The sequence below is a fragment of the Enhydra lutris genome, unplaced genomic scaffold, assembly GCF_002288905.1.
Source record: "Enhydra lutris kenyoni isolate GAN:26980312 unplaced genomic scaffold, ASM228890v2 scaffoldscaffold18, whole genome shotgun sequence".
NCBI classification, from domain to species: Eukaryota; Metazoa; Chordata; class Mammalia; order Carnivora; family Mustelidae; genus Enhydra; species Enhydra lutris.
Genome location: NW_019154102.1, coordinates 8,326,182 through 8,341,035, shown reverse-complemented (window position 1 = coordinate 8,341,035; position 14,854 = coordinate 8,326,182). Strand labels below are relative to the sequence as shown.

The following is a 14,854-nucleotide window of genomic DNA, read 5'->3' as shown; positions in this document are numbered from 1 at the left end:
CACACACACACACACACACACACACACACACACACACACACTGGAATACTATGCAGCCATCAAAAGAAATGAAATCTTGCCATTTGCAACAATGTGGGTGGAACCAAAGGGTATTATGCTGAGTGAAATAAGTCAATCAGAGAAAGACAATTATCATATGATCTCCCTGATACGAGGAATTTGAGAGACAGGGTGGGGGGTAGGGAAAGAAAAAATGAAACAAGATGGGATCAGAACCCGAAGAGACTCTTAATCTCACAAATAAGCTGAGGGTTGCTGGGGGTTTGGGGGAGTAGAGATAGGGTGGCTGGATGAAGGACACTGGGGAGGGTATGTGCTATGGTAAGTGTTGTGAAATGTATAAGCCTGACGATTCACAGACCTGTAGCCCTGGGGCAAATAACACATTATATGTTAATACAAATTTTTTAAAAAATGAGGTGGTCCAATGTGATATGTAAGATTCTATCCAGCTTTGAAAATTGAGGATTCTCTATCCACAGAAAGTTTGTGTTTATGTATAAATGTCTATACACAAAATAGGTATGTCACTTTTAAATTTGATATAAAATTCCATGCACCTGCTTTGTACCATACGGGGTCTTTTATCTATAAATATCTACTTACATCATTGCGGGTGACTCCACCTCATTAGATTTAAAAATTTAAAAAACTTCATATACAGTGGCTACATTTATCTAATTCACATAAAATCTTCATTTAGGGTTCCTATCATAGCAAATATGTACACAGTGGAGCTGACAGACCAGTCTGAGCAGTTTTAACACTCTGTGTATGATGAGAGGTTCATTGCAATCCCATGAAATATTTTTCTATGTAATCAGTAAAAAAATATCCACCTTAGATTATGTGTCCAAGGAAGAATATCCTAAATTCAGGTGATCTTTAATCATCCAATGTACCAACTTCCCAAAAAGAATTTTTGAGATTCGCTGATGTCACATATTGCAAGATTTCCTTCTTTTTTAAGGACTGAATAATATGTCATGATATGTATATGCCACATATTCTTTATCCATTCATCTCTTAATGGAAATTTAGGTTGCTTCCCCATTTTTGCTAAAGTGAACAGTGCTGCAATGAACACAGGATTGCTAATATTTCTTTGAGACCCTGATTTTAATTCTTTTGGGTAAATATCCAGAAGTAAGATTGCTGGATCATCTGGTAATGATCACTTGGTAATATGACAAATGAAATAAGCCAATCACAAAAGGACAAGTATTACATGATTCCACTTACATAAGGTATCTAAAATACTCAAACTCATAGAAGCAAAGACTGAATGGTGATTGTCAGAGGCTGAGGGGAAGAGAAGGTGGGGTGTTGCTAATCACCATGTACAAAATTTCAGATATGCAAAATGAATTAAGTTCTAGAGATCTAATATACTTCACACCTATAAATAATAATAACTTACTCGAAAATCTGATAAGAGGGTAGATCTCATGTCTTCCTATCAAATATATAAAGACATTTTATTTTCAAGTAATAAAAGAGCAAATAATACTGCATTTTCTGTTATTACTTTAGGACTCTTTTGAAATACTGTGTTCACAAACTGGCCTTAAAGTACTGCTCAGGGATTCTTGTGAGATACTGTAGAAATCACGGCAGAGCAGAGAGCTTACATGCTCACGTGGGCCCCATGCTGGAGCTCCAACCACGCCTGCCTCCTGTAGGCTCCTCTTCACCAGTGGATAGAACCGACTCAATCTACACCTCCTTTTTTCTAGTTGTTTATGAATTTAAAAAACCCTTCATTCTGGGACTTGGTAACTTCAGATGGATGTAAAACTGGACCCACGCTTTATTTCTACTTAGGCCTCCAAGAGGCTAGGAGGAACCTTATCATTTATAAATTAAGAAATTGAAGCCTTTGCATCTAACCAGAGAGAAATCCACAAGCACTTATTACACTCATCTTGTTTCCTTTTAAATATGTACTGCTGGGCCAAAGTTGTGACTCTCAGTTCATTATACCCAATTTTACATAATGAATAAAAATAAGCATTAAGGAGATTTCTTCATCCAGGAAAATGCTTTACATAATACTCTACATGCTAAACTATCAGCAAAGAACCTGGCCACAGCCACAAGAGATATCCAATATACTTGGAACGCCACAGCCAACTATATTCTTTTTCCTGTTTATCCTAAGTCAAGAAGATATATTTTTAAACTTGGGAATAAAACGGAATACCTTCTTATCAAGGCACAGAGAGCAAGTTCCTACAATGGGAAAATCAAGTGTTCAGTTATTGAGACTAATTTATGCAGGGATGTCAGCTAGTCACATTGAATTGACCTTGCAAGTCAGCTAACATCACGCAGTCAGAAATAGTTTCGTCAGGGAAAGCACGTAATTATTTGTAATAGCACCAGTAACATCCAAGAATAAGTCGCCTACACCTTTGTGTTATCCGATTCAAATATCCGATCCAAATCTCAGCCTTCCCTGAGTATTCCCTTCACAGGATTCTCACTGCTCTGAGACTTACTGTTTTCCATCCTCAGATCTCATCTACTGTCTGCTCATTTCACTTGTATTTATACAAGTATTTGCAACTGGTCGTCCTATCATATCTATCTTAGCTATAAATGAAGGCAACAATCTCAGATACAGAAACTTAACAAAATATCGTTTTTGAACTGAGATCTATCGTATTCTTTGCATATATGTCCAACAGCGTGTTTCAAACAGTGGATTTTCTTTTCATTCAAGTACCCTGGACATGCAAATAGCTGTTTAATTCTAAAGCATTGTTTTTTCATTTTAACATCTCTGAAACCAGCAAGAATCTGTAATGGTATAATTGATAACATCTTTTTCCATTCTTAGTGGTACTTAGGATAATGGTGCATCCCACATCAATAACAACTTAAGAGTCAGTAAAACATGATCCTTTCTAGCCTTTTCTTGGGGAGAAAGAAAACCTCTTTGATAGAAAATAGCAATGCATTTAAAAACATATGTTTTGAGACTTCAGCCTGAAAAGTTGTTTAATCTCTTCTACTTCTCGACTGTGCAAGTACTACGTATTTAAATACGCACACTCTTGATATATCAAGTACAGTTGAAGACTCTTCTGATTGCGCTTCAAGACTTCTAACACTTTTACACATTTTTAAAAATCAATCCTGTAATCATTTTCATATTTGTTGTGCCTCTTTTTAAATAGCATAGCGCACATGCTAGCATTTCAATGTTTGACATGAGCCTCCATTCCCACACAGAGAAACAGATCTCTCTCTTTTTTTTTTCCACCTTTTCATTTACATTCTCAGTTGCCCCAGAGATAGTACAACCATATAGGATACTCACAATAACCTGATTATATTTTTAGGTTTCTTGGAACGGAAAGAAGTTAGATGTTTTCAGTCAAGGGTCCTGGCACAGTCATACTGTGAATCTCATATAAAGGACAAATGGCAAAGAAAATTTTAAAAATGGAAAGTATAGAAGAGCAAAGAGAAAACTCTACCAGCAATATCTTATTTTATGATGTAAATAATCCCTTCTGTCAACATGAGTATTGACATATGCATAGTTTGAGAAGGGAGAGAAGTAGATTGATTTCATTTAATCTCATGATTTTTAGCCGGATGGCTGGCCAATGAAAGAAAGAGAAAGGCATTCTTAGATGCAGTACCTAACAGATCAAATCGTCATTAATGAGCAAAAGTAGCTGGAAAACAAAACAAGATTTACAAGATTTAAAAAGATCTAAAATATCTTTGCAAAGTGTTCATGTTTATGTGTCTTATCCTGAATTATAACCAGTCTCTGTCTTTCATTGAACTACTCTTTGCTTAGTTTTTTCCATTAGTCACTTAGGAAATAGAAATCATCACCAGAATGTATAAAGAACACTAGCGATTAATGCTTAGGAAACTCCTTTCATAAAATATTAAAATATTTTACTGTTCCCGTGTCTGTAAAGGGAACCAACCTAGAAATCAGGTAATTTGTTCAACTCCTCAACAAAACATTCCCCGAGAACCACCACCTCACCCAACATCATTCTCACCAAGATATTTCAGCCCATAGAGATAATATTATAAGTAAAATATATGGTGAGGCATTAAATCCCAGAAAAAGTGCCACTTTATATTCACCAGGGAAAAGAAATTAAGCCGCAAAGTAAAACTGTCAGTTACTGTCATTGCTTTGTTGCACTGAAAGAGTTCAGTTAGTTCGCAAAGAATTTTAGCAAGTACTAATTTAATTAACATAAGAAATCTTCAAACTACCTACAACTTTCCCTAGTTCATAAGTGAGCAAAATTTTCATTTAAATAAGAGGCCCTTCTCTATATTCTCCAACTACATGCATGATGTGTATGAGTAGTACTAGCAAAGTATTTATTACTTCTTTTCATTTTCTCTTTCTCTTGTTTCTTTCCTTTCAAAATTACGTTGCATTCTTAGTTTCAGACATCTGCATCCTTTGGTTTCACACTTAAGAATCCAGATAACATGATGGTCATTATGGAAAGCAATCACACTCTACATTGATGAATGACTATTTACAAAATGATTTCTATCATTTAAAGGAGAAAATGTAATTGAGACTTTAAATTCCAGATAAAATGCTAACAACTCAAATGACACTGACTAGCTATGAGCTTCTGGAAGTCACCCACCTGGGGCAGCATGCGATTTTCTTCCTCCAGCTGTCTTACTCTTGCCTCCAGCTGCCTAACATAGGACAAGGTTGATTCTAAAATTAAAAAGAAAGAACTCACATTATACACACAGGTCTTGTTTAGTGCACTGTCAGGATATTTCTGGTTCAATTTATTCAAATCAGGTAGTGACAATGTAGTCTGTTATTTAAAAAAAAAAAAAAAGGCTTTCTCCCCAGAAAACCAGTAACAAAAGCCATTGAAACCACAAGCACTTTGAACAATTGTACCATGTTAAGAACAATTAGAGGAATTTATTGGGGGGTTAGGTTGTAGGCTTTCCTCCACCATGCAGCCCTCATGTAGTCCTCAGAATGTCAAACATCTTGAAGACACTTACGCCCTTTTCTACTTATTCTGGGCATTTTGAGCTTTCAAGGCACTGTCCCCCACATAAAACTTTTTGTAATGTTAATTATAACCAAAGTAAATTACAAAGTCATATTAAAAATAAAAAATTAAGATATTTCCAATATCCAGGTCCCTTCATTTTCCCAATAAATACTTCTAGTCTTAAATGCAACATTCATTCTTCTCCCCAATCTCCAGATACCATGGCCATAATCCAGAGAACCGCCACCAAAGGGCTAAGTGGAGGGGAAGCTAGATTTTGACTCTGATTTTTTTTTTTTTAAAGATTTTATTTATTTATTTGACAGAGAGAAAGATCACAAGTAGGCAGAGAGGCAGGTAGAGAGAGAAGGGGAAGCAGGCTCTCTGGAGCCCGATGCGGGGCTCGATTCCAGGACCCTGGGATCATGACCTGAGCCAAAGGCAGAGGCTTAACCCACTGAGCCACCCAGGCGCCCCTTGACTCTGATTTTGACTGAATGTGACACAGACCCAAGTTTTTCCCAAATCTTTAGGTAAGCCAGCAGCTGACTTTAAAACTCATTCTTGTTTTCATTTCTTCAGGAGCTCAAGTGTGTGCTGACTGGTGGCAATCAGCATTAGGCTTAGAGTCTGTGAACTCTAAAGTTGATAGCTTTACATCAGGAAAGGATTCACAGGTGAAGGAAAGAGGAGTTGCACGTTGAGGAACAATCTGACAGGAACTCTTCATTATAGCAACAGAGTTGCCATTGATTCATTACTCAAGAATGAATGCTCAAGACACATAATTCAGGTATAGTAAAATGTACATGACAATAGAATTCCTCCAGTGTATTTCCATAGTTAATCTTAGAACAGCATCGTTAATATTAAACCTTGGCGCATGTTCTTCAGCTTCAGAAACATAAAACAGCAAGACAGACCAAGATGGGAGTGCATTTCAATGGTAAATATTTGGAGCCCCTAACAATCTGAAGTTAGAATGGATATTGATGCAAATTAATACCTTGATCTGAAATTCATCCTGAAAACTCTAATTTTTATATGGAAATCGGTTATATGAACTCAATTCCATTTTTGTGACCTTCAAAGCAGATAGCAGATATTTTATTTTCTTAAAATACATAAGAAACTTCAGTCCTTAATTTGCAAATGTAACAATTAAGTTCCTCCCCCATGGGTTTATAGCATGCCCGGTTTTCACAAATGTTTGTAGAAAGTCCCTGTCACTGACATTAATATAACCATGCACCGATCTCACACCAGTGGGCCAGACCAAAGGTTTGAGCATCCCTCATACAAGAAAGACAAGGTAAAGGAAACTGGAGGCACTGCCCAGAAATAAGCTTTCGTTTTTTAGCTCATGAAATGTGAAGAGTTTGCTTTATGGACTCTTCTAAAGGGGAAGAAAAAAAAAAAATGAGGGGGGCAAATAAAAAATATATTGATTTCATGAATCTGCTTTGCTCTAGCAAATGAATAAGTGATTTGCAGATCATTAAAATATGATGTAAATTGCCTGATTTACACAGTTTTGCAAGCCCCACTCTCTACTCTAGAGAAAGGACCACTTGATAAGGGCCATCCAAGTAAAAAGTTGCTCAGAAATGTTCTACTGACACCATGAACAAGTATGATTCTTTTCTTGTGTGCTCATCATTTATACCTTATCTTTACTTTCCCTAAACTGCACTATCCCCAAAGCCTTGATACTTAGAGCAGCTCAAACGACTCTACACAGAGTGCTTTGGGTGACATTTGAAAATGCCACTGAACGGATCTTAATTCAGTAACTATCTTCAGTCATTTTAATCTACTTCTCTTTTTAAAGTTTTTTCAGTTTACATATTTGATGGTTTCATTAAGTGTCTACCTATATTAAGAAATACCTAGCATGTCAGTTCAAAAAAAGAAGGTAAATTTTTGAACTGGGAAAACATTCCTTAAGTCCAATTTTTAATGTCAAGTTAAAATAGATGAAATCCCCATCTTTGTTTCTCAGCATTCACTACAAATATAGGCTGGGACAGAAAAAGGTAGGAAACATTTTTAGACGGGTAAAGTAATTTTTACAGATTAGCTTTACAAGATAAAGGCAAAGCTAAGGAGGGTTTTGAGTTCATTCATTCAACACATCACACACTGACCCTGTCACCGGTTTGTGTCCGAGCCCTTCCTAGGGTTGAAATGAAGAGAAGGCCAGTTCCTCCAAGACCATGTTTCTCAGAATACAAATTCAGCTTTAGGATTACACGCCCATGTTTTGTGTTCCAGAAGGCCCTATTGTTCTAGGTTGTCTCTGTTGCAATTCTTACTTAACAGTGAACCGATATCACAGTAAGAAAACTCCTCAGGGGATTGGGGTGGGGTGGGGAGGACAGGAAGAATAGCTCATGCACATGCATAAATAAGAGATTTCCCGCTGTTCTTTTATTCATCAAGAACCTGATTATACAATTTCTCAATGGGAGTGGAGTAGGCAAACATTTTTCTGGGATATCACTGGGTCCTCAAGTCCCTATACAAAAAAACCATCCAAGAAACCACTCAGTCCTTCTACTGTGAAAGGAAAGAACAAGAAACATTTTGTTAAACTTTTAGGCTTGAGAGATTTATTTGTTACTGCTCCATAGGCTAGCCAAGCCTGACTACTAGTAAGTAAGTAGCCAATAATGGGATAGAAAATACATAACCATTTTAAAATAAGATATAATAGGAATAAAGTATAAGAAATGCTATACGTTTATTTAATTATGCTTAAAGATTTTATTTACTTATTTATTTGAAAGAGAGAGAGAGAGCACCAGTGGGGGTTGGGCAGAGGGCGAAGCAGACTCCCCGCTGAGCAGGGAGCCCAACGTGGGGCTGGATCCCAGGACCCTAAGGTCACGACGTGAGCCGAAGGCAAAAGCTTAAGGGACTGAGCTATCCAAGCACCTCAAAACTCCCTCCTTTGGAAATCCATCAATGTATATCCCAGTCTTAGCTGAATCCTGGATAAAACACTGGAATAGTTTCCTTGTAAGAAAGAAAAGGAGCCCTTTTATGCTACAACGTATTTGGCCATGTTGGTACAACCCCTTCCCCAGGCTGCTTCTTCCCCTTTCTTTCTCATTCAAGGGATTTCCAAACTGGTGCCACCTATCAAATAAGCTGGTTTTCCATTACACGCAGGGGATGAGGACTGCTGGGAGGCATTAAGCTAAGAAAAGTATCTGACAAACACTGGTATTCTTTTTTTCTTAACTGAGGTATAGTTGAAGTACAATGTTCTATTAGTTTCAGGTGACAACACAGCGGTTCCACAGTTCTCTACGTTCTGCCATGCTCGTGGTGTTCTTTTTTATTATTAAGTGATACCCACAGACACATGAGCATGCAGCCCTGAATCAGAGTGTCCTATGATTTGAACTGATCATCCCATCTTCTACCAGGGGCTGACAGCTGTTCAAACTTCGATTTCAGACGGTCATTTGGCTTTCAGAGCTCTGAGAATGAGGCTCCAGAGAAACCGCCAAACACTAGGCTCTCCTAGATCTCCCTGGATCTACAATGTGTTCCAGAAGGAACCTATCTTTCAGAAGTATATAACCAGCTGTGGGGACAGAATAAGGGAAAGTAAAGGAAATGACCCGTTAATTGAAATTCGGTGCGAAATCATGCGAAACGTTGAGCCCAGAAAGAGATCAGTATTGGCTGCTGTTCTCGGGAAAGAGAAACTTGGGCTTCCTGGATCAACAGAAGTTTGACAGGCCAGAGAGATGAAAGCATAGCCACAGGATGTACAAGGACCAGAAGCCTAGAATGATCCTGGTGTAAACAGGGAAGAAGGAAAGAGGCACATGGAGGCGGATAAAGGGGACATATTAGGGAAAAGGAGGAAAGACCAAGTTGCTTCCCACAATCCAGGGTATGAAAAACCAACATCAAAACCCAGTTACACAGATGGTGATCTGCTTTTAACATCCCCAAACGGTATTTTCTCTTTCCACCATGGGAAACCGCCAACACTGACCCACTAGAAAAGCAAGGTTAAGGTAACAACATTGATGTGAAAAGCCAATGACATTGTCAAGATGTTCTCTGGGTAAATCTTGGGCGTATTTTCAAAGCAGAAGCAATCTATCACCATGTATCTTACTTTTCTTTAAACCTACAGGTCAAAGTCCACGGCCCCTCTCCCAATAAGACAAGTGCAAGAAACGGTCAATAGTCACAAGAATTCTTAAGTTCCTGTCTTCTAACTGGTGCCAGTTTCAGAACTGGAATATACCTTAGAGGTTTCCTAGTTCAGCCTATCCCTGATGCACTGAGTCATTAGGCAGATGAGAGAATAAAACCCAGAAGGTACTAATTTGGCCTCTAACACTGAGGATTAAATATATTAAGAAGACTTTGTTTCATTGCTGGGACATCACAGTGATTGCCATCTTGGGTCTTTTAATCATTAAGTGGTATCAAGCTTCTTACGTAGGTAAATTCCAAGCTCTCCCTTCTCCCTGATTTTAGACATTCTAGATGAATCTTTACTTAAAATAACTTGATATTTTCTTTGGACAACATCTGGGACTTGATTTACCTTCATTTTACCTGAAATGCTTTCAATCACACAAAGTAGCTTGACTTTTTCCTCTGCTAGTTTGAAAATACTCTGCTCAAAACGTTAAGCCCTCTCACTTCCCCTTGCTTTCTAAAGCGGCATTTCTCTTTGTAAGGGAATATCCACTCTTGAAATCACCCACGAATTACTCTGATTATTGTACATAAAAGGTTTATTGTTGGTAGTTGCTACTGTCTAAGGTTTGTCAAACTTCTGAGTGGTTTTGATTAGATGAAGTACCATCGGGTCTCCAAAATTTCAGGGCAGAAAATAATATCTAGTAATGGTCCATTCTAAGACAAATTACAGCATTTGGAAGAGCAAACAGGAAGAAAATCACTTGGAAGACTTTTGCGGCTGTGGGTTTATAGATGGAAGCTTTTCGATGGCCCTCTCAGAGTCAGCCCCCTTAGCCAGAGGCCAATGACCATGTGATTTAAAACTGGAGGCAATCTCTTCGATAAACCCCAACTTCTAAGGACACTGCTTGGATTAGTTCCAAATTAATCCCACTGTCTGCAGGCTTTTGCACATTCTTATGAAAATTACTTCAGAATTATTATTTTTAAAAATTATTACTGTTCCGACTTGAAGTGTTTCTCTTTCTTCCTCAGGCAAGCAAAGATCAGCCTCCTACTTAGAATTCATATTAGCTTCAGAAATATAAGTGATTATATTTCTCACTATAATTTGATGCCTTTCTTATTAAAAAAAAATCTTGTTGGAATCAGCATTTTCAGATTTGCCTGGATATTTAATTCAGACTGCCCTATTCATGGACAGAAATCTTTTTTTTTTAATGGAAGTTTAATTGTCATAAGTAAAAAATGATTATCAGGTCTTGCTCCAATCCGTTATCTATGGGGCTCCCTCTGTGCCAGCCTGAAAGAGATAGGAAATATTTTCCATCCTGTTCCTCCCATGTAGTAAACTGGTCACTGGTTATTCACTGGCCCCACATTTCTTTAGGTCGGAGTCTCTCCGACCCCTTCCCCTGGCCAAATACTCACTCTACTCTGCCTAGTGCAACACTCCTTATTCTTCTATGCATGATATGAAAGACAGCTTTCTAATGATTAGAACATCACAAGATTGGAGTATACTGCTTTGTACCATAATGGGCTTCACATTATTGGAGGTGTTTGGAGAAACCTTAATAAGATGCTGCAGAGATATCTACCTATGAATGCTCTCAGGGCTGTTTGAAGTTCAGTGATCCTAAATTTTTAAATTCTTCCTATTTCATGAATCTCTTCTCAACTCACTTGCTAATAAATCCTGTATTGAGTGTCCTGTGATTTCTCTTTATCTACTTGCTCTATGTTATTTTTCTTTGTTTTCATTTTTTGCCCAAATATGCTACATGAAAATATTCCCTAAACTTCACACGGTGACTGGTGGTGTTCCCTAAGGGGGTTTAATACAGATGTGTCAATTTACTTTAATACCAAGACTTCTTCAACCAACAGAGAGTGACCTCCTGTATGCCAGACAATGTTCTAGATACTGGGGGTATGGCAGCAAGCAAAAGGGGTGAGAGTCTGTGAGTTCACAGAGTTCGCATTTTCTGGGAAAGTGATCTGTGCAACAAGGATAAGACAGAATACTGGTGCAGCAAGATCTGGGGAAGTACAGCTAGGTGAGGGAGCATGGCCCGGAAGAGCTCTAAAGCTAATGTCCTACTAATAAGCCAGCTACATAAGGACCTGAGAGAAGAGAGTTCTAGGCATGAAGCAAGGTTAATGCACAGGCCCAGGCTCGGAAGATTCGCATTCTGGAATGCAGTTGTGAAGGGGGAAGTGACAGCACCCGAGATGGATCCGTCTGTCTTGTCACCTTCTTCTCCACTGCTTAAGTTTTTGAAACACTGTCCTCTTTTTGGCTTTTACCCCCAGGCCTAGACTTAAACCTTTTGACCAAGAGGCTTCTCTTGTGATAGAAACGTCTAGAACATGTTTGGTTCTGCTCTCTCACACACCCCATTTCTCATCCACCTGGATATCCTGTTGACCTTAACCCCCAAAGATCCTGAAAACCCAGCCTCACCAGAGTCTCCTAATAGGTATCCCTGCTTCTGTTCTTGCGTCCTCTCCCAGGTCCATGCTCATTCAAATTCTGTTTCAACCCACAGTGGCCAGGATTTTCTTTCTAAAATGCTAAGCCTGCTCATTTCTTTCTCCACTCAGAACTCTGCAGGAACCCACCATTTTCCTCTACATAAAAGCCAAAGTCCTTCAAAAGTCCAGCAGAGCCCCATATGATCTGGGCCCCTGGTACCTGTCAACCTTCATGTCACCCCACCCCATGCTCCAGCCACGTATCTGCCTTTCTGTCCTCAATACCCTAGATGTGCTCCTGCTTTCTTTTGTTCCCCCTTTCTGCAGTGCTCCTCCCCCAGAGAGCTGCTTGCTGAATTCTTCACTTCCCACAAGTCTTTGTCAAAATCTCAGATTCTCCATGTGACTCATGGAGTCCACCTCATTCAATCCCCCCCACCACACACACACACCTCCACCTCTACCCTAACCTTCCTGAGCTCCAAACCTGTTGTACTCACTTTTCTCAAAAACGCTTTATCACCTTCTATCATACAAATTAACTTGTGCACACGTTATCTTTACTGTAGAAGTTCAGTATCTCCCCATCCAAGTGTAAACTCCACAAGGCAGAGACCCTTGTTGTGTTGAGGGATGCCCTCCAGGTGCCTAGAATAGGGTCTCTTACAATTAAAATGTACTGAATGTGTCACCCAGTTATGCAGACATTGCCCTGAAAGGTAATTATTTTATAGTACAGGTAGACACTTTTCCATCACTCCAGGCAAGGCAGGACTTATATTTAAATGGAGTGAGCAATCAATCAATCAATCAATAATGGAGCTTGATACCAATTCTGTTGTGCCATTTCAGAAACCTACTAGAGAATGCTAAACTTTGGGTGGAAACTTGGCAGAGGTTCTCAAATTATGCCAGATCAAATCACTGGTGGGTAATTTCAATAAGAAAAGGTGAAATGTGCCAAGCAGGCTAAAAAAATTGTGTGTGTGTGTGTGTGTGTGTGTGTGTGTGTGTGTGTGTTGTGTATGTTAGGGGGGTGGAGAGGAAGCAAGAGCAAGAAAGAGGTAAACAGGTAACGAGAAGGAGAAAGAGAATAGGGAGCAAAGAGACAGAACAACAGTTGTGAGGATGCACAAAAAAAGGACCATTTCTACCACTAATTGCTTAGAATACCATATAAAATATGTGTTGCCACTGGAAATCCACTCTAGTTAGTAAGGTTGCATTTTGGTTAGCATGGTACCTTCACTGAACATCTCCTCCCAGCCCCCCTCTGTGGGGGGAGTCCTGAGGGTCCAACGGCACACACACAGCTGTGGGGGTACCAGCAGGTGACCGCTGAGCCTGAGGGAGGGGCTCGAAGCTGTCAGAGGGCAACTGGACCAGGACGGTGGGCAGCGGTCCATATCAAAACAGGTTATGTTTCTTTGAGATGGGAAAAACCTGTCATTTTAAAGGTAAAGGAATCAGAGCAAGGGGCTGTCCTGTTTATTTCAATTAGAAAGAAGGCTGAAAAAACCACATCTCTTTCCAAGACTGCTCTGACAGAAAACATCACGAGTGCCTTTCTCCTAGTGCCACACAAGTCCTGTGTGTTTTGAAACAGTTGAGATTTTGTTTCATTTATTGTCGATAAAAGAGGAAATCATTAAATGGATATGGAAACCCAAGGATCTGCATATAAGTCAATTTAGAAATCAGAAAAAAAATTCTAACTTTTGTACCAGAAAATAGTCACCAAAGATTTGTCCTAGTCTCTCCTCTTCCCAAATGAAAGTGTTTTTAAAATGGGAGAAAATGGCACTTGTTACATATTTGCTGTCATCCACCTGGCCTATTCCTTGGTAATGGATACATGATGGTTTCAGCCTCCATTTCTCTCTCTTTCTCTCTCTCTCTCTCACGGAGCTGGAGGCTCTGTGTGGCAAGTTCCTGCCTTCCAGTTCCTTTCTGAGCTGCCTTACGACTAGCACAGACCTATGTGCTACAAGGTGTTCATTAACTTACTGATGAAGGAAGGAATGAATGAATGTCCCATCACCCTGTCCTCAAGAGCTCCCACTCCTATGCAAAGCTTGTTCTTCTCGGATAGTTTGAAGATTTTGTTTATTTATTTGACAGCGAGAGAGATCACAAGTAGGCAGAGAGGCAGGCAGAGAGAGAGGGGAAGCAGGCTCCCCACCGAGCAGAGAGCCCATGGAGGGCTCAATCCTAGGACGCTGAGATCATGCTGAGCCGAAGGCAGAGGTTTTAACCCACTAAGCCACCCAGGAGCCCCTCTTCTCAGACAGTTTGAAGCCATTAACTCCAAATGCAGTCAGATTTTCACCTAGAAAACACACAATAACATGCAATCTAAACTGAAGTCTGATTCAGAGGAATGTTTTAGGTCCTAACATTGCCTTCACTTCTACTATTCTCTTTGAAACCATCAGCCCCACAAAGGAAGCACTAGGTAAACAGTAATAAATTGGCAAAAGGATGGGGGACTATATGGAAAATATATCAAACTTTAAAAAGCTGTTTAGCATGAGTACCATTTTCACAGCTATTCGGGGTTCAAATGTGTCTTGCTTTCCACTGTTACGTTGTTGCTGTCCTTGTTGTCATTTCCTAGAGAAAATAGCTGCCTTTTACCAAGGCCAGAGCATAAAAACTGATGTCATTTTAGTAAATGTAACAATTTTTTTCAATGTAGGTGGCCCCCTTGTAAGCGTATCTTGTCAGTGTTGTCAACAAATGTGTAAGGAAGTAGATCTGTAAGAAAATTTTCAGAGGACATAAAACCTAAAAAAATTACTCTCTTTAGATAATTATTTTGACATTTATGTATTTTTTATTTTTTTTAACATTTAGATGTTTTTTAAAAGCCTGTATGTAGTTTCTACTGTCATACTTGTCAGCAAAGTAATTTTTACCAAATTATACAGCAAAGCATCATTAATTTGGATCCCGTCATTTGGGAATTCATAAAAATTTTTTCAGTTGAGCCTATATATGCTCCCAGCCCTGGCTATGAAACAGGCGGCAGAACAAACTCACTGTAAGACAATTAGGGAGTAGTTCCCTCACATAAGAAAAACTAAGTTTTCCCAATGTTTTAGCATTTTCTGTGCACACAGATAATGGATGAATCTTGATAATGGATATTCTAG

The 14,854-nt window shown here is 39.1% G+C and overlaps 1 protein-coding gene across 5 annotated transcripts in view; it reads right to left on the bottom strand.

Moving 5' to 3' along the window:
* Positions 1–14,854, bottom strand: part of LOC111148151 (coiled-coil domain containing 85A) — a 201,755-nt gene that overhangs the window by 32,279 nt on the left and 154,622 nt on the right. For all 5 annotated transcript variants that reach the window (XM_022504589.1, XM_022504590.1, XM_022504591.1 and 2 more), the window contains exon 3: positions 4,668–4,744. In XM_022504589.1, the coding sequence (XP_022360297.1) occupies positions 4,668–4,744 (77 nt within the window). The remainder of the gene's footprint in view (positions 1–4,667; positions 4,745–14,854) is intronic.